Source organism: Marmota monax, unplaced genomic scaffold (genome assembly GCF_021218885.2).
Source record: "Marmota monax isolate L192 unplaced genomic scaffold, Marmota_monax_Labrador192_F-V1.1 WCK01_AAM20220418_F8-fsc00310, whole genome shotgun sequence".
Lineage (NCBI taxonomy): Eukaryota > Metazoa > Chordata > Mammalia > Rodentia > Sciuridae > Marmota > Marmota monax.
The window spans coordinates 593,696-611,067 of NW_026692085.1; the positions used below are offsets into that span (position 1 = coordinate 593,696).

Consider the following 17,372-nt stretch of genomic DNA (forward strand, 5'->3'; position numbering starts at 1 on the left):
TTTGTTTCAATACCTAAAGTTTGCTCAGTTCGTCCCCTGTCCCCACCCCCACTGCCCCTGCTGAGCCTCGGTGCCACCTCCCTCAGTTACAATGGTATCCCCGACTGGTCTCTCCTGGGTCATCGTCCTGGACCCAGCCCTCTGCCTGTGAGCACACGCCTGTGACCCTCCCTGGCACCCTTCCTAAGCCAGAGCCCACAGGAGGGGCCCAGGCTCTTGCGCTTGGCCTGCAGCCCTGAGGTGCCCGGTTCTCTGCCGTCTGACTGCTCATCCCCTCTTTCCAGTGGTGTTTCCCAAGAGTGCCACCTGCTCACACGGGTGCTTCTGCCAGAGCTGTGCTTCTGGGTGGGCTCCTTGTCCTGAGTCTTCCTCCACAGCACTGGGCCTGGGACCTGCTCCGGTTGCAGCTTGATCTGGCCTGCGGCGTCCAGTGTGCTCTGCCTGGTTGTGCTCCTCTCCTACAGTTGCTGCTCTTCCACGCTTTTGCAGATTCCTCCTGCGTCCCGCTTCCTTCAAGACGGTTGTACTCTCGTGTCTGCGGGCAGTTTGTTGGTGCCGAGGTCCTGAAACCCTGTGTGCACCCATAGGGCCTGGGAAGTTGAAGAGAGGCGATGCCAGTTGTGGAACAGTTTTGCTGTTGCATGTGCTCAAAAGGGTGTCGGGAACAATAGGGGTGTTCTGAGCTCCAGACTCGCCGCCCTGGTCACGTCCTGTTTTTCTCTTAACATTCTGTGTAAACCATGTACATCACACACATCTCTGAAACTTCCTCCTCTTCTGGTGTGTCATGGTGGATTCTATACCCGTGGGCAGGCATTCCTCATTGCACTTCTTTAGTAGGTTATTTTTTCAAACATCTGTCTGCATATTAGACGCTGACCAGGGACAGGCTTGTGAGAGGTTGCCGCAGTCTGGCTGGGCACACATGCCGCAGTCTGGCTGGGCACACAATCACGAGCCACCACACAGCTTGTAGATTCAAACAGCAACTCTTTATTCCCGAACTCACACCAGCCGTCTACAATCACGTTCTGGGGAAATCCACGTTCTCTGCCCAAATCCACGTTCTCTGCCCAAATCCACCTCCACTGGGCTTCTATCTCCAAAATATACTGTCTGAATCCCGTGAGAACTCAAGGGGAACTCAGGCAGCAGGATACGCCCTTTCCCAGCAGGAATAATCTTAAACCTTAAACCTGGAACCTAAACTGGGAACGCCCTAAACATGATTATCTTAAAACCGGGAACACCCTAATCTGCCTTGGTCCTTGAGCAAGGTCACTTACATTCAATGTCACTGCAACATGTCAGCAACATGGGGTACGCTGGCAAGGAAATTGTCATACCTACTTGGCTAATGGCTCCCAGCAAGAGGTAACCAGAGATGTGGTTAGGGGCCATGTTATAAGACTTGTCCGACAGGTGGGTGAGAGCGTCCTGCAAACACAGGAGTGACGGGAGGTCTTTGACTTGGGTTGGAGAGAGGATGTTCTGAGATCTCAGTGATACAAGGGAATTGGAGGTCGCAGGTCCCTTGGAAAGCAGATGCGCTGTCTAGATCTGAGTGACGGTGCCCAGGGGGAGGGTAATGGTTGAGGGGATGAGCAGGGTGCTCCGAAGTGGCAGTGGAGGGCTGGGGTGGAAGGCACAGCTCCAAGGTCATGGCATTGCCCACCTGGTGCTCTGGGGTCTCTGACAAGCATGGGAAGGGATTTGGAGGAAAGTCTCTGGCTTCAACTTTGTCTTGTCCCTCCTGCCCACTCGTCTTACGACCTGTTCACCCTGATCTTCTTAAACACTGACCAGTGTCTGCTTTACCTTCATGAGTGCCATGCACTGGTGAGTATGAAGTGTTACAAGCCTAAAATTGTTACATAAAAATCGTGCTGCTTGTACCTGCTACTCCTCTTAAATGTACCAAAACACCGAGTGGAGAAGACTTGGAGAGTTTAATGCTATGGATCTGAATTTGGTGTTGAGTGTGCTCACTTTAAATGACCCATGCCTGAATGTCCTGGATGGCTGACACGTGAGCAGGTCGGATGCTGTGTGAACGTGACAGAGACCCTTCCTAAGTGCTTCTTCATCTTAACCACACAGGTGCAGGACAGCCGGAGCACGCGTCGAGGAGTCGCTGTTCCCTGCCACCAACACTAACGAGCTCTTGCCGTGCCTGATGAGGAGGAAGGTGAGTGTGCCCATCCGCCACAGGCCCGGGCAACTGACCCCTAGAAGACAGGGCTTCCGGAAGTATCTTCCAGAGTCGTCTGTCACGCTGGTGATCCTGTCATCTTCTTCACGTGGTGTTTTGGCACATTATAGTTCATCTTAGCCCATGACTGCTTTGATTTATGAAAAGTGGAAATCTGTGGTTGACCCAAGTGGAAAACTAGCAGTTGCTGACCTCGGGTGCTTCAGTGTTTGCTTAGAACTCAGTTTAGACCTGTACTAAAGGTCTTTGTTCCTTGCAGAATCTCAAGAGCCCAATACAAACACATCTGAGTGTGAAAAGCCCTTTATTATTACAGGAGGTCTGCTTCACAGCTAGCGCTGGACACTGCTTGCATTGAGTCCAGTTCACATTTGAACTACCAGCCTCTTCAGTTTTTGACTTGTTTCAAAGTTTTGAGATTTGAGGGTAGCTTCCTATGAAAGTGAAAGCTAGACTAGAATCTCTGCTAGAGACTTGAAGATTTTGTCCAAACTGAATCGGGCACACGTGAACAGCTCACTTCCTAAAAATGAAGCAGCCGTGGCTTCTCCAGGTGGTATGTGGAATGAGTGTGGGCTGCGTGCCCAGCAGTCTCCTGACTGCGCCAGCGGAGAGAACATCGAGGAAACCCAGATAACACAGATATCTATTGATGCCCCTTCCCTCTAAATAAGCAACTTTCAGTTTGTGAGGGTCCTGGAGGACCGCCTCAGAACACACGTGTTGCACTCCCCCGTGAGCTCTGCGAGCCTGGGGCTCTGCATCTGTAAGTGGTGGTTACGGGGTTGCTTTTGCTTTTCCACTTGAGAGTGGGTCTCGATGGTCTGCCATTGAGGTCCTTTGTGGAACTGTCTCTGCACCGTGGTACACAGCATGGATGTGCCTCTCCCCAGGTCATGTGTGTTTAGGTCATTGTCAGCCTCTGCGAAGCTTTTTACTTGGATACCTAGAAATTACTGGCTCAGAATACACATTTTACATTCTATCAGAAATGTATTTCTTGATGCTGATCAATGCTGGATATGATCTTTTTTTTGCTGATCTGATGCATAATGACTGCTCATATACTTGAATTCTGTCTAAAAATCAAACTTTCCTTTTCTAAATGCAATTGCAATTTTTATTTTTATACTAGGAATTGAGCCCAGGGGCTTGTTATCACTGAGCTACATCCCCAGACCTTCTTATTTTTAATTTTGTAACAGGATCTTACTAAGTTGATAAGGCTGGCCTCAAATTTGCTATTCTCTAGCCTCAGCCTCCTGGGTTACTCCGATTAGTAGGTATGCACCACTGTGCCCATTTGTAATTTGCAAATTAAACATGACTTGAGACCTTGTTTGGAAGTTCTCTGCTTTCGTCCATGTCGGTGTCTACTCCTAGCCTAACAGTCTAGCTTGCTGCTCAAGACATACCAGGACAGTTTCTGTTTTGAGCCATTTATTGCATTATCTCCTCCCTCCATTTGGAACATGCTTCTCCCAAATCCATCCACACGACTTGGTTTCCAGCTTCCTGAAGGCTCTCTGTGAATGTTACTTTCTCCCGGGCATCTCCTCTGACACCCTGCATGCTGAAGCTTCCTTTCCTCTGGTGCTAGCTCTCCGGTCCCTGTCTGTAGGGCTTGCGATCTCTCCCACTGCAACCGTGGGGCTTCAGTTACCAAGGATTCACAGAAGCTCAAAGTACAAAGGCTCCAAATCTACAGAGCACCTTGGAGCCAGGAGCACAGGTAGAGCCTGTCCTCTGCTGGCGGGAGGCTTAGGTGACCCTATCCCTTGTAGAGTCCTCTGGGCAAGCCATTAGTCCCTGGTGGTAAGCAGTGTCAAAGGCTGTACAGCCCGTCTCTGCACTGTGTGGCCCTACAGTTACAGAGCAGCCTCCTCGGGGCACTTCATGCTGTGCAGCCGTGTGTCTGCTGAGGTTAACCTCCGGCACCCGGGAGGTATAGTTTGAGCTGTATTTGGTAACCATTTCTTACCAGTAGTGCAAGATTCTTGATGCCAAGGATCTTTGTAGGTAATAAGGCCAGTGCCAGACACATAACATTGTCAGTAAATGATTGAATAATGCATTACTAAAAGTCGAATCCTGAGAACGAAAGTGTGGGGATTAGCCTTGAAGGACTAGAAGCAGTTCACGCTAAGACTAAGGAAATTTTTTTTTTAATTTTTAATATTTATTTTTAATATTTGGCGGACACATCTTTGTCTGTATGTGGTGCTGAGGATCGAACCCGGGCCGCACGCATGCCAGGCGAGCGCGCTACCGCTTGAGCCACATCCCCAGCCCAAGACTAAGGAAATTGACTAGGTTCCATGTCAGCTAGTTGGGGCTGTGGCTTCAACCTGGAGAACTTGGGTGCAGGGCGGAGGGCAAGTTGGGATAGTCATGGGATTCTGGGCTCAAGAGCGGAACAGAAGGGTCAAGACAAGGACAGAAGGCAGGAAAGTCAGAGCTGAGGTGGTCTCAAAGGGATGTCTGTCTCCTTTCTGTTCAAGGATGAAAAGGCTAGAAAGTTAGCTGAGGCTTTGGATCCCAGGCGTGAGATTGAGGTGTTGGTGAGTAGTTAGGATTTGGATTTCACTGGCTGAATGGAGTTACTGTGGCTTAAAGGCAAGGAGGAAAGACTAAATGATTGTTTCCTTCTTTAGTTATAGTACTACAATACAAAGTGATTATTTTATGTCATGATTTTTGGAGGGGAAAATGATGTGAGGATAGCAAAAAATATGAAGAAGCTAGTTCTACGAATTTTTGAGGAAAATGAGTGCCAAGAGCCAGGAAACACTGCATGGTACACAGCCTTTCATTTAAACTCTCGAATTCTGTCCCTTTTAAAATTTCCAATTTACATATATGCAAAAAATATTAGTGATATTTAAAAGATTATATCAGAAATGTATGGGAAAGAGTGTTTCTATCTTAAAACCAATTGTGATATGGTATTGATTTTTTATGTCCCCTTTCCACAGCGTAAGTGTATGCAGCCCAAAGATTTTATTCCTAAAACACCAGAAAATGACAAAAGACTTCAAAGGAAATTTGAGAAGATGACTGAAGAGCTACAGAAGCAAAAGATGACCCCAGGTAGGCCCAGCCTCGGGCAACAGCCCTGGCCCTGGGTTCACTCTTGCCCTGTGGGCCCAAGGGCCACAAGTAAGACCCAGTGGCCTTAGCCTAGGAAGGAGCACAGAGCTGATGTGGGGCCTGCTGGGAGCCCAGCAGACGTCAGGGGCCAGCACGGTCTCCATCGTTTACCAGATTGGTGGAACCTTTGGGAGTGATCATAGAAGAAAAGCAACCTTGCTAAGCCTTGTTGAAACAGTTCCATTGGTTTGTCTTTTTATTGATACTAGTTCTTATCTGAAATAAGCAAACCTTAAATGCTGTATCCTTCTGGAGTTGGGAACACCAGACCTGCTGCCAGGGGTGGCTGTGTTGAGCTTGTGAGCTGGGGTTCCTGGGAGCAGCTCTGGAACCTGGGTCTACACCACGTGTAGGAGCTCGGTTGCTTTCAGCTTTGCAGCCTCTTCATAGCCATGTGATTCCGAGGTATTTCCTCATCTTTAAGTGAGGACGCAGGGTCTGAGGTAGGTCTGCTGAGACCAGGTGGGTGCTGTGCCCATCACAATGCCAGGGCATGGCCTGTGCAGCGCAGTGCCAGCCAACACTGCAGTGGCACCCATCCGTGCTGGCGTGATGCTGATGGAGAAGGCTATGGGCAGGATTCCTTACAAGGAGTCACATTGTGGAAATGCAAAGCTGTTCTCTGGAGCTTACATTTGATTTTTGTTGTCAGATAATGACTCATCGATGTATAGTCCCACAACTCAAATTAGTGACCACCACAGCACAATGGAGAAGAGATTACAAGACATGAAGGAGAGGAGGGAAAATCTTTCCCCTACATGTAAGTGGTCTTATAAAATGAAACTTGGGCAGGCAGGTGAATAATTATGGTGGAAAGTTTTTAAACTGGATATTTTTAGCTTTTCCTCATTTCTAACACTTTGACCTATTTCAGTAAAGATCTTTTCATTGTTTTTTTCCAGGAAGTCTTCGTTAAGAACTTTTATTGGGCATACAGTATCCTCCAGGTTTAAAATCCTCTGTAGTGTCTTGTAACATTTTCAACTAGTTGGGTAACGGCTGAGCACGTTCTAACAGAACCCTGTAGCCAAGGGTGAAAGTTCCTCTTCCTCCAGTTCCGCCCTTCTGCAAGGGGATCTCTGTCAGATCATCTTCACGCCATCACTTATCTATGTGCACATGATAGAGGCTGGGTTTCTGCGTGGAGCTGTGATTTAGTCTTTACTGCAGTTGGATCATGGTATATACATTTTAATTCTCCCACTTTTTGTTATAACCCCACCTGCATCTCTTACAAACACTTATTTTCCTGTGTACTTTGTGTATTTCTGAATATAAAGACAGGATTTAAAACTTGGATAGATTGAAATGACACTTCAAAACTGTGGGGCCTTTTACCCTACACCATTATTTACCGTAATGCTCATTCTCTATGCTTGGAAAACTGGATGGCACTAGCTTCTAAGTCTTTCAGTCTGGAGGTTGAACAACTGTATTTTTGTTAGTTCTCTTGGATTTTTAGTGAGGTTGAATGTCTTCATATGATTGACTTTTTTGATTTGCCAATTTTTTTATGTAATCAATAATTGCCTTTGAATTTTATGTTCATTTGCTTATTATTCTTATGTATGAGCTTTCTATAAGGTCAGACCTTTAACCTGTCTTACTGCACCTGTATCCAAGAGGTTGGTTTTAGCTACATATAACACAGAAAGAAACAAACTGACTTGGGTTAGAATTGCATTACTCTGTCAAGTCAGAAGTAGGCCATTGGGCTTGAGTGACCTTCTGTGGTGTCCTAAGACTTGAGGTTCCCACCTTCTGTTTTCCTTCCTTGGTGCCTTTCCATTCCAAGATCTAACTTCAGCCTAGTAAGCTCCAACCACCTTCCCAGACATGACCGCCCATCCCACCCGATACTCCTGCCTGAGTCCGTTGGCGGGACTTGGCTGATGACCGCTCCTGGGTATAGCCAGGACTGCAGTGCAGCCTGGGAGACGGTCAGGCTCTGTGAAGAGGGAACTGAGAATGGACCTGGTGGAGCGAGCTGGGCATCCAGACTGCCGGGACGTGTGACCACCTACATGAGCCAACGTGCCTTGGTCTTGACGTGTCAGTTACGTTGTGGAGTTGGTCCTGCCTCCCGAGTCTGGCGTGGTTCAAAACTCAACGTGGAGAACTTTCTCCAGGGTCACCTTCCTTCCCTGAGTTTATTCTCTTTACAACTATTTTTAACTGGAGAATGAACTCGGGGGCATTCGACCACTGAGCCACGTCCCCAGCCTGTTTTGTACTTTATCAGAGACAGTCTCACTGAGTTGCTTAGCACCTCGCATTTGCTGAGGCTGGCTTTGTACTCATGATCCCCCTGCCTCAGTTTCCCAAGCTGCTGAGATTTACGGGCCTGCGCCACCGCACCTGGCTAGATTACTCTGTTTGCATTTATGTTTGATCAAAGTGTTCACAGAAAGGTATCCTCAGCGTCTCTTTAAAAGACGTCTTTGGGTATAGACCTGAACATGCCTTTGGCTTCTCATCTGTCGCAGTGCGCAGGTGACATACAGGCTACCTTTGTTACGTCATTCTTGTTTTGACCCAAACCCCCAGGGCTTCTCGACCTCAGCGCTGCTGGCATTATGGGGTGGGTAATTCTGTTGTGGGACTGTCCTGTGCATGGTGGCATGCCCAGCAACCCCGGCCTCTGGTCACATCCCTCCTGCAGATACTCAGGATCTGCTGGGAGATCCAAGCTCCCAGTGAGAGCTATGGCTCTGGTAGGGAAGTAACCATGGTGGGCTTCCTGCTGACAGGGCCGAGGTCCTCAAGTAGGAAAACGGACAGAGCCTCCGCCTCCCCTTGTTGGGACTCTGATTAGCTTCATCAGGTTGAGTTTGTTTTCCTTTAAAGATTTCAGCTGAGCTTTGTGGGGTTTTGAGGTTTTGTTGCTGTGCTGGGGCTCGAACCCACGGCCTCAGACATGCTAAGCAAAGCCCTGACTGAGCTATGTCCCCAGCCCCTTCTGGTCTTTGATTCTGTGTGATGTAATGCTTTTTAAATAATATGACTGCATCAGATTATTCACGATTCCTCTCTGAGAGTTTTGACTGGGGATTTTTGTGCTTCCTGTTTGTATTCAGTCTGGAGTGGCGGACCTGAGGAGCAAGTTGGTGTGCGTGGGGCATACATGAATCCATCTCAACTTTGTCTTATCTGCTAGAAAATACTGAAGCTGAGAATGTTTCGTTTTGTTGACAGCTTCCCAGATGCCTGAGCAGTCCCATGAGAAGCCAGGTAACCCTGCGTCTGCGTGTGAAGCGACTTTGAACATTTCACCTGATATTTTGTGTTCAGGTAAAATCATTTTCTTTGTGATATTTAAGATTCAGAAATAACTTTCTCTCTTCGTTTCATATAGTTCCATTGAGTTAGAATATCTAGGTATACCTAGAACTCATAAATTTCACCCCCAAATTTGGTATTATAATAAATTAAGACCTGAGAAATGCATAAGTTAAATCTCCTTTTTTGGTTCCTGTGGGTTTTGTCTTATGCATTTGTTTCTTGCTACAGAATCAATTGCTCATCTTTAAGACTTGTATGAACTGACCTGCACACCGTTTAAATAGGCCCGAGAGAGTCAGCTGAGTTGCTCCTCGTGCTGTTCAGTGAACACGTGGGGTGTGTTGAGGGGTCAGCGGGTGTGTATGTGTCATTCTAACGGGGCCTTGGTTCACTGGGGATGACTTCTCTGGTTGTGCTGGGTTTCCTAGATTTCTCATCCGTCCCACAAGAGGGCCTGAACAATGACAGTCAAGGACTGCTAATGTCTGAGATGTTCTGGGGCCTCCCCATGGAGGCTGCAGCAGTGGCAAGGCCCAGGTGTTGAGCCGTTGGGAGGTTCGGGCCCCTTCCCCTGCCTGGTCGCTCCCTGTCATCCCTTCTGTGTTGGCTGAGGTCATTTGCCCAGTTACCTAAAGTTCCCTTTTTGTACCCCTGGTTTCCCACGGGTTGGAAATGGCGGGTGATGGCAGGGATCGCGGGTTACCGCGCACGGGCGCTGCTCTGCCCAACTTCCTGCTGCATCAGGTCCAGGCTCCCGTCAGCCCTGTGAGTTAGGGCACCACCACACCCACCCTGCCGGAGGGGACCAGCACGCAGGGAGGCCAAGCAGCTTGTGCAGGGTCCCCGGTTTGTGAGGGGCAAACCCAGGCTTCGAACTTGAGGAGTTGGACTCAGAATGCGTTCTCTGGACGACCATCCCGTTGCACGTTGCCATTTTGGAAAGTGACGAGCATATGCACCTCCACAGGCCAGTCAGTGACTCATATTTCCAGCTTCTTCCCCGAAGACAGGTTGACCTAGGCATAGCATGGCCCTGCCCTACGGATTCTAGGAAAGTTCTTCCTTTGGTTCTTCCTCTGGTGGGGGGGTGGGCATTAAAGATTGATCCTATGGGTGCTCTACCATTTTTTTTTTTCTTTTAACTTTGAGATAAGTTCACACGGTTGCTGAGACTGGCCTCAAACTTGTGATCCTCCTGCCTCAGCCTCCTGAGTTGCTAGATAATAAGTGTATACTACTGCACCCAACGTTGAACTTGGTTTTTAAAAGTAGAGGTGGAGTGATCTCGGAAAGTTACAGCAACCTATGTTGCTTCCAGACTGTGTAGCCAAAGTGGGGGCCTCCAGCCAGCCAGCAGGCTGTGTCCACAGCGGAGCCAGGCCTGGGCTAGACACGGCTCTCCTCTAGCAGTCTGTGGCATGGTGAGCAGGACAGTCACCATGGCAGGTGTGGTGCACGTTGGTGCCACAGGAGAACCTGGCTGACTAGCCTAGACCTGGCTGCTGCTCAAGGGAGTTTTGGAGGATGGATCATACCCAGAGGGTCCGAGTCGAGGGAAGTGGGGAGGAGTGTGGAAGGGTGCAGAGTGTGCAGGTGGTGTGCAGCAGCCCAGCATTGCTCTCGGGGAAACGGCTCCTGGTCTCGGCAGCCTGGTCTCCCTAGTGGCTCACTTTTGAGTATAAATAGGATATAAGGCCTTTACTGGAGGCAGGAAGGCCGAGGCAAGCTGTGGTAATTGGGGCACTGTTTCCCGAAATTGGCACACGACCTAATCTGAGTGACCCAGGACACTCTACCGCTGAGCCACCTCCCCGGCCCTTTTGACTCTTTTAGACTGAGTTGCTGAGGCTGGCCTTGAACTTATAGTCCTTCTGCCCTGGCCTCAGAGCTGCTGGGATTACAGGTGTGCACTGCCACACCTGGCTGAACTGTATAATGTGGGAGACCAACCTCGCTTGTGGCTGAGTTAACTCCCCTGCTGGGCGATGTGGCTTCAGTCACCCATGCTGCTAGACTGTCCCGCTCTTCTAGGGTTCCAGTGACTGTCTTCATACCCAGGCTTGTCTTCCTACAGCCCCGTGGGTGAAGCTACGCTCACCTGTTCCTTTGTAATATAACCCCTTGCCCTCTTTAGGATAGAATGTTCCATGGAAGTGCCTTGTGTGTGTCCCCTTCTCTTACTGTGCCCTTGGGTGTGGCCTACCCAGATGTCAGTCAGCCTGCTGACAGTGGACATCATGAAGATAGGTTCAGCCCCCTGAAACCTGACCTCTTGCCTCATTTGAATAGCTTCTCAAGAGAGCGTGTGCTCTCTCTCTTCGGACCCTTAAGGTCAGAGGAGCCGTCACAGCGACCCCAAAGAAAATATTTGTCTCCTGTGTGGTTATTTTGCGCACCCAGTTAGCCCAGTTTACCTGGAGTGACCCCTGAGCCTTTTAGTGGCGAACAAAAACCCGGCAGTATAATATTTAAACCATTTTTAAAAAGTTAGGTCTTTATGTTTTTCAGACGACTTCTTTGCTGGTGGCTCGCGCTCACCTTTGGATGCTTTCCGTGGAGAATCGAGATGTAGAAACCAGGGAAGCCAATCGGGAAGGACTAGTAATGGAACTAGAAGTGATACGTGCACATCCTCGTGTGTGTTAGAAACAGACAGCACTTGTTCACCAGCTCTGTCTGGTCGCCTCTGTCCGTCAAGCCCTCAGAGATCCGTGAGTCCTCTTTCAGAGGAGGAGAGGAGTTGGCAGAAAGACGCTGTAGGAGGAGCAGTCGCCCCCGACGGGAGGCCAGCCGAGGGTGTGTCTGAGGACCGCTCCACAGCGCCTGCTTCCACGGTGCTGGTGCACTCACGGCCCTGGAGCGCCTCCCCCAGGTGGGAGGGAGCATCCGTGGGCTTGGGCTCACCTCCAGAAGAGCAGGTGAAGAAAAGGAGACTCGGTCGAAAGCCTGTCACGCCCAGGTCGCAGCTCGGGTTGAAGCGTGGCCTGCTGCTAGCCGCCAGGCCTGCCCCCGCCACTCCTGATGGTGGGGAGTCCTACGAGGACTACTTCTCACCTGAAAACCTGAGGGAAAGGGGTTCGGAGCAGTCTGCTGCCGGATCTCCACTGCCAAGCCCTGCGCAGCTCGGCTGCAGGAGTCTTTCTAAGAGGAGGGGAACGAGCTTAATAGAAATGGCTGATTTTTCCTGCATTGGTGGAAGCCCCAGATCGGTCCCTGTGACTCAGCTCACAGCAAAAACTTGCTCCCAACTTCAGAAGCCTGAAAAATGTCAAGAGAACCCAGATTCCAGTCGCACAGCTGCAGGGGAGACGCCTGCCGCCGAGGACGGCCAGGGAGGCACGGGGCAGGCTGAAGCCGCTCGCCCACCTGGAAGCCCTGCGCCACCAGAAGAATGCGAGGGCGACTTGTGTCCCCCCAAGCGAAGCGGGGAGGACCTGAGAGGGTCCCTTTGTGTACAAAGCAGGCAGGAAAAAGGCTCCCCTTCCTCCATGCTGGACCCTGCCACCGCCGGGTGCTTCACCTCCAAACTGAACTTTGAAGCTGATTATAATGTGGAGAAATCTACAGAAGAGAAGGAAAACCTGCCCACGGCATATAGCGCAAGTATGTGGATCTTTTTAATACTATGAAAGTCTGTAGCAGTGCGTCCATACTTAAAACCTACCGCAGTCTTCATAATTTACACCGTTCTTCTGACTTTAAAGACGGCGTTTGCTATGTCCCAGTGGTAAATCTTAGGGGTGCTTGCTTGCCCTGTGGACTTGTCGGCCAGCTCTAGTTAATACACTTCCCCAAGCTTTCTCCCTGGTACAGGTGAAAGGGACAGGAGTCCTGGCGGGACAGTTGGCCGGGCAGCGCTTGTCTCGCCCTTTGTGGGCTCCCTGTGGCACACCAGGACTTGAAAATCTGGGCTCGCACCCGGCAGCTGTTCATATAGCAGGAAATTAAGATGGCAGGAGCTGGTGATTCTGTCAAGGAAGGAGGTGTGAAAGGGACAACTTGGAAACATCAGCCTTTATTTTTGAAGCAGGTTTGGGTGATGTTAACTTTATTACTGTCTGTACTCTAATTGTAACTATTATGATGACTTATTTATTATTTATTGAGCAGCATAATGACTATGTAGAACGTCAGCGATTGCAGTAGAAGTAGTAATGATAAACATTTGGCACTTCATTGAAAATTCTTGGCTCTGACCATCCTTACCTAAAGATTTGGGTAAAACCTGAGTAAGACTCGGTTGACTCCAAGTTGTTTCTCTAGTATTCCAGTGGTTTTAACCACCATTTTCAAGAGGGAGAAGTCACCAGGAGTGAAGTAACCAGAAGTGTTGCGTATCTTCTCCTGGATTATAAATTCTCCAGAGTTGTCTCACTAAAAATATTAATATAATTTTCGATATTTTAACCCTGATATTTATCTTAACATGTCAAATTGTAGCTTGAGCTTAGTGTTGTCAAATTGTAGACTCGTGTTGCCTCTAAAGTGGGTGTGAAGTAGTTCGCAGTGGGCTGTTCTGGTGGTCAGAACACCATGCTCTTCAGCCTATGCTCTTATTCTGTTTTTATCTAGTGTATTTTTAAGGTTTTGAATAGCTTTTAGTGACATGCACACATGAATTACGTGGAAGAACACTGATTCCAGACAGTGTCGCCCCTGAAATCCCAGTGTCGATGAGAGTAGAGCAGTCCTGGGGACTGACGTGGCTCTTGTCCCAGGGCTGAGCCGGGGTGTCCCCAGCCCTGAGTGCCTGGCTTCAGTGGGAGAGGACGAGGGGCCAGGGCTGGTTGCCTCCCTAGGACTTGGAGACGTTAGACTGTGAGGGTGGGTGTGGGCCATCACACGGGTGTGCATGCAGCTCCTGTGTGACTTGTCTGACTCGGATGGGAACCGTGTGTGTGCCTGGTGTAGGGCATCTTCTGGAGTCTTGTGCCTCTCTTCATTCACATCATCCCCAAGAGACAGAAATCATCAGATCCTGGGGCAAGAAGAGACTTCCATGCTGTGTAGCCCGGTCGACCCTCTTACTTGGAGAGTAGTGGAGACTCATTGATGAAGTATCTGCTGTCGGCCACTAGGTCTCGGGCGAACCGCCTCTTGGGGGAACCTACCACTGCAAAACCTTGAAGCCCTCAGTTACATGGACACGCGCTCCTGCCGCACCATAGCTGTGAGCAGGAGAGGCAGCCCCCTTCAGACGAGGCCTCTCCAGACCTTCCATGCTGAAAGAGTCTTTTCAGTTCACTTGTGCTTTTTGCTGTTTTCAACGTCTCATGTGTGGAAAGGTTTCAAGAGCAAGTTACAAAGACTCAGTGATAAATAAGACTTAATTGTGTTTAAGATGTTGACTTCGTTTCCATGTTTTAACTTACAGGCAATGCACGTGTTTGTTCACATTGTAGTAAAGGTGTTGGGTGAGGTGGCAGCTCTCGGGTGGCCCAGGTCACCAGTGCAGAGGTGGAAAAGGGCCAGTGGCTGTTACTGGCACCATTTTGATCCACATCCACAGTGACGGCCAACATGAACGTCCTAAGGCAGTTTGCAGGAGCAGGGTGGCCAGAGCAGCCACGGGCCCTTGAGCTGGAGCCGGGGATGGCCTGCGTCCCCAGGAAGACCAGCGGTTTTAATTGGCTTTTCAGTGTGATGAAGTCCCTTGGGTGCTTGGAGCACAAGAGTAATGAAATGTGATGTTTTAAGTGGACCCTGGATGTTTTGGGGAGCAGACTGGCTTACACCTATTGCTGGAGGCAGTCACTGTTGACCTTGTCCTTCAGACAGACACCTGAGTGTGCAGAGGGACAAACATTAACGGGATGCTTGTGCATATGTAGAATTATCCTGTTGCCTTGAAGTTTGTTGCCTTTTTAAAGTTAAAATGCCATATTTCCATGATGGTATTGATGTGCTTCATTTTTTTTTTATTAATCTATATCAAGAGTCAGTAATTTTCTGTGATGAATCAGTAAATATTTTGGGGTTTGTGGGCCAAGTCAAGGCTTGTAGGTACTTGGGCAGATAAGACATTTTCAGTTTTAATGAAACAAACTCTGAGTAAATTTTTTATAATGTAGGGCTATTGAGAATAGACCTCTTTGGTGTGGAGAATAATATTGAGGCTCAAATTGAGTTTTCCTGTCACAAATTATTAAGTGTTCATTAAGACTGATGTGTAATAAGACATCTTAATAAGATTTTCCCTATTTCACCTGGGAAAAGGCCTTTGCATAATAGGTTTTGTCAAATTCTGATACCAGTCCAGGAGCGAACGATTTTCATGGTGCATGTTTGCTGCTGAGAAGGTATCATGAAATTTGAGACTGTCCATTGTTGTGCCTTTCAGAATGTCCTTGCAGTACAGATTTGTCAGTTGGAAGTTAGAAGGCAGCTCAGCTGTGCTGGTGGAGGGATTTTTGAAGTGAGAACATCTGTGCTCCTGCATCAGGTCCGGAGAATGCTGCAGTCCGGCTGCAGCAAAATAACCGGGGGGTGACGAACAACTTTTGTAGATTGATACAGCAGGAGAGGGAGCCGTTTATTGTAGGACAACAGAGGTATTTATACATTCCATATAGCTTATCTAATTAACATAAACCAGATACAGCAGTCAACCAATAAGGAATCTCCACACTTAATGGCTTGCTGGAGTTACTTCACAAACCACTCCCTCTGGCAAAATGCCAGGCGCCATCCAGACTTGTTTACAGACTCTTAACAGGAGAACACTGCTGTAGCTCAAGGAAAATGTCCACAGCAAATTCAGATAGGCATGGAGAGTCCACGGAGATGAGGTTTCGGTACGCTGCTGAAGCTGGCCTGGAACTCCTGGTCGTCCCACCTCAGCCTCCTGGGTAGCTGGGGTGACAGGTGTGCACCACTGTGTCCCTGAGGGCCAAGATGGGAAGGCTGCAGAGAAACATCCCTCCTGCCCGAGGTGCTGACCACGGCCTTTCAGCCACCTGACATTGGTTTGAGCTGCCGAGCTGGGCTCCTACTTGCCTCACTGATGAAGGGGGCAGAAGGGTGCTGTGTGGCCATCTGCAGAAGCGAGTCCTTTTCACAATGCACCCCACTCCTGCCCCCTGGTTTGATGCAGATTTCTCCTGTGCCGTGTGATGGGAATTTACGTGTCAGCATTTTGTACACGCGGGCTATCTGAGCAACTCGGCGAGTCCAGCTGCCAGATTCTTTTTCATAGCTAGTAGTCGTGAGCTGTTGGAGATTGATGGTTAACTACTCTTCTAGCTGTCTACCAGGTCTTAATGAAGCAAGTTTCAGACAACGTGATTCGGGTATCTGTTGACAAGCAGAGGAATCGGTCCACCAGAGGGCAGATGTGCTGAAGCCCCAGTCTGTCCCTGCTTGACTGTCCATACTTTATCTGAAAGGTTGACCAGTATTCTTGGCACACGTGTCTGATCTTTTCAGCTACCAGGTATCTTCAGTTAGATGCTTAGGATGCTATTGAGGGATGCCAGCTGTAGCTCACTCTGGATTTCCAGGCTCTGTGTGAGTAGGGTTCGCCCCAGAGCATTTAAACCGATCCATTTTTTGGAAGCCCGTGAATTTTACCAGTCAAACTTTAACATCTACTGGGCTGATGAATCAGCTAGTGATGTCACCAAGTTCAGCTCACTTGTCACACCCCTGTGGCAGTTAACAAAGCCTCCAGTGTTGGCCTGAAGGACTCTAGAAGCTGGCTTGGAGTATGGTCTGCTAGTGTTGTGGCCGATGCTTCTGGAGTGGTCTGGTGGCCTGTGCTGCTGTTGTCACGAGATGCTTCACCTTGCTGGTCCGGTCTGTGACAGATGTCCTGCTGCCTGTACTGACTTCAGGTGGGCGTGGCCCCTGCCTGCATCTGCCTGGGAAGGACCATGGGGTGGCACCCTGGCTCTGAAGGAGTGCCTGCCTAGAGGAGGTCAGTAGGGCTCAAGTTGAGGTTTATTTACATCACGACTGAGAACTAGCGGCAAAAATGCTGCAGTACTTGTGGAGGGCATGTATGTATAGAATGCATAATCCCAAGGCAGAGAATCGCTTCTTTACATTGGATTTGCACCATTGAGCAAGCTTGAGAATCCTGGTGTTTTTTAAAGTCGTTAAAATCATCAACGTACACCTTCTTAAAATTTTAGTTAAGGTATTTTGTATGTGCTTTGAGAACTAACCCATCCACTCATAGGCATTTAGGTGTTCATATCTGATAGTCTGTACATTTCAGTATTTCTTCATTCAAGAGGAAGTGTAGATTATTGTAGCAAATAAGTGTACATGAATTCCTTAAATATTTTAAATTGAAGAGTAACTATTGCACTTCTGGATGATTCAGCTCATCTAAGTATGGCAAGGAGAGCATTTCTCGGCCCTCTTCCCACAGTCTGCCCCACTCCCTGGGGCCTTAAGCTGCAGGCAGTCTGAACAGCTCAGCATGGATGTCAGCTAAAACAGGAAGGTTGGCTATGAGGCAGGCAGGCTGCAATCGTTTAACCGACTGGTTACACGTTTTCGTCAGTCAGATGTTTGCATCTATTATATGCAGGGTGTTCAGACAGATGCAGGTAATGTTAATACGGAGCTCACCTCTTCCCTTGGGAGGTTAGGCAAATAGGAAAGATAGTCAAGCCACTGAATGCCAGGGAATTCAAAAGGTGCAGAAAACTCCCCACGGGAAAATTTTGTAGTGTTAAAATATGGGTTCTATGTAAGTTCTATGTCTGAATGGAAGTTT

General features: G+C 48.8%; 1 protein-coding gene across 3 annotated transcripts in view; it reads left to right on the plus strand.

Annotated features, from left to right (window-relative positions):
- The window catches only part of Mcph1 (microcephalin 1), a 198,010-nt gene that overhangs the window by 19,230 nt on the left and 161,408 nt on the right, over positions 1 to 17,372 (plus strand). For all 3 annotated transcript variants that reach the window (XM_046460525.2, XM_046460532.2, XM_058584852.1), the window contains exons 4-8: positions 2,101 to 2,188; positions 5,188 to 5,302; positions 6,015 to 6,125; positions 8,561 to 8,656; positions 11,156 to 12,250. In XM_046460525.2, coding sequence (XP_046316481.1) covers positions 2,101 to 2,188; positions 5,188 to 5,302; positions 6,015 to 6,125; positions 8,561 to 8,656; positions 11,156 to 12,250 — 1,505 coding nt within the window. The remainder of the gene's footprint in view (positions 1 to 2,100; positions 2,189 to 5,187; positions 5,303 to 6,014; positions 6,126 to 8,560; positions 8,657 to 11,155; positions 12,251 to 17,372) is intronic.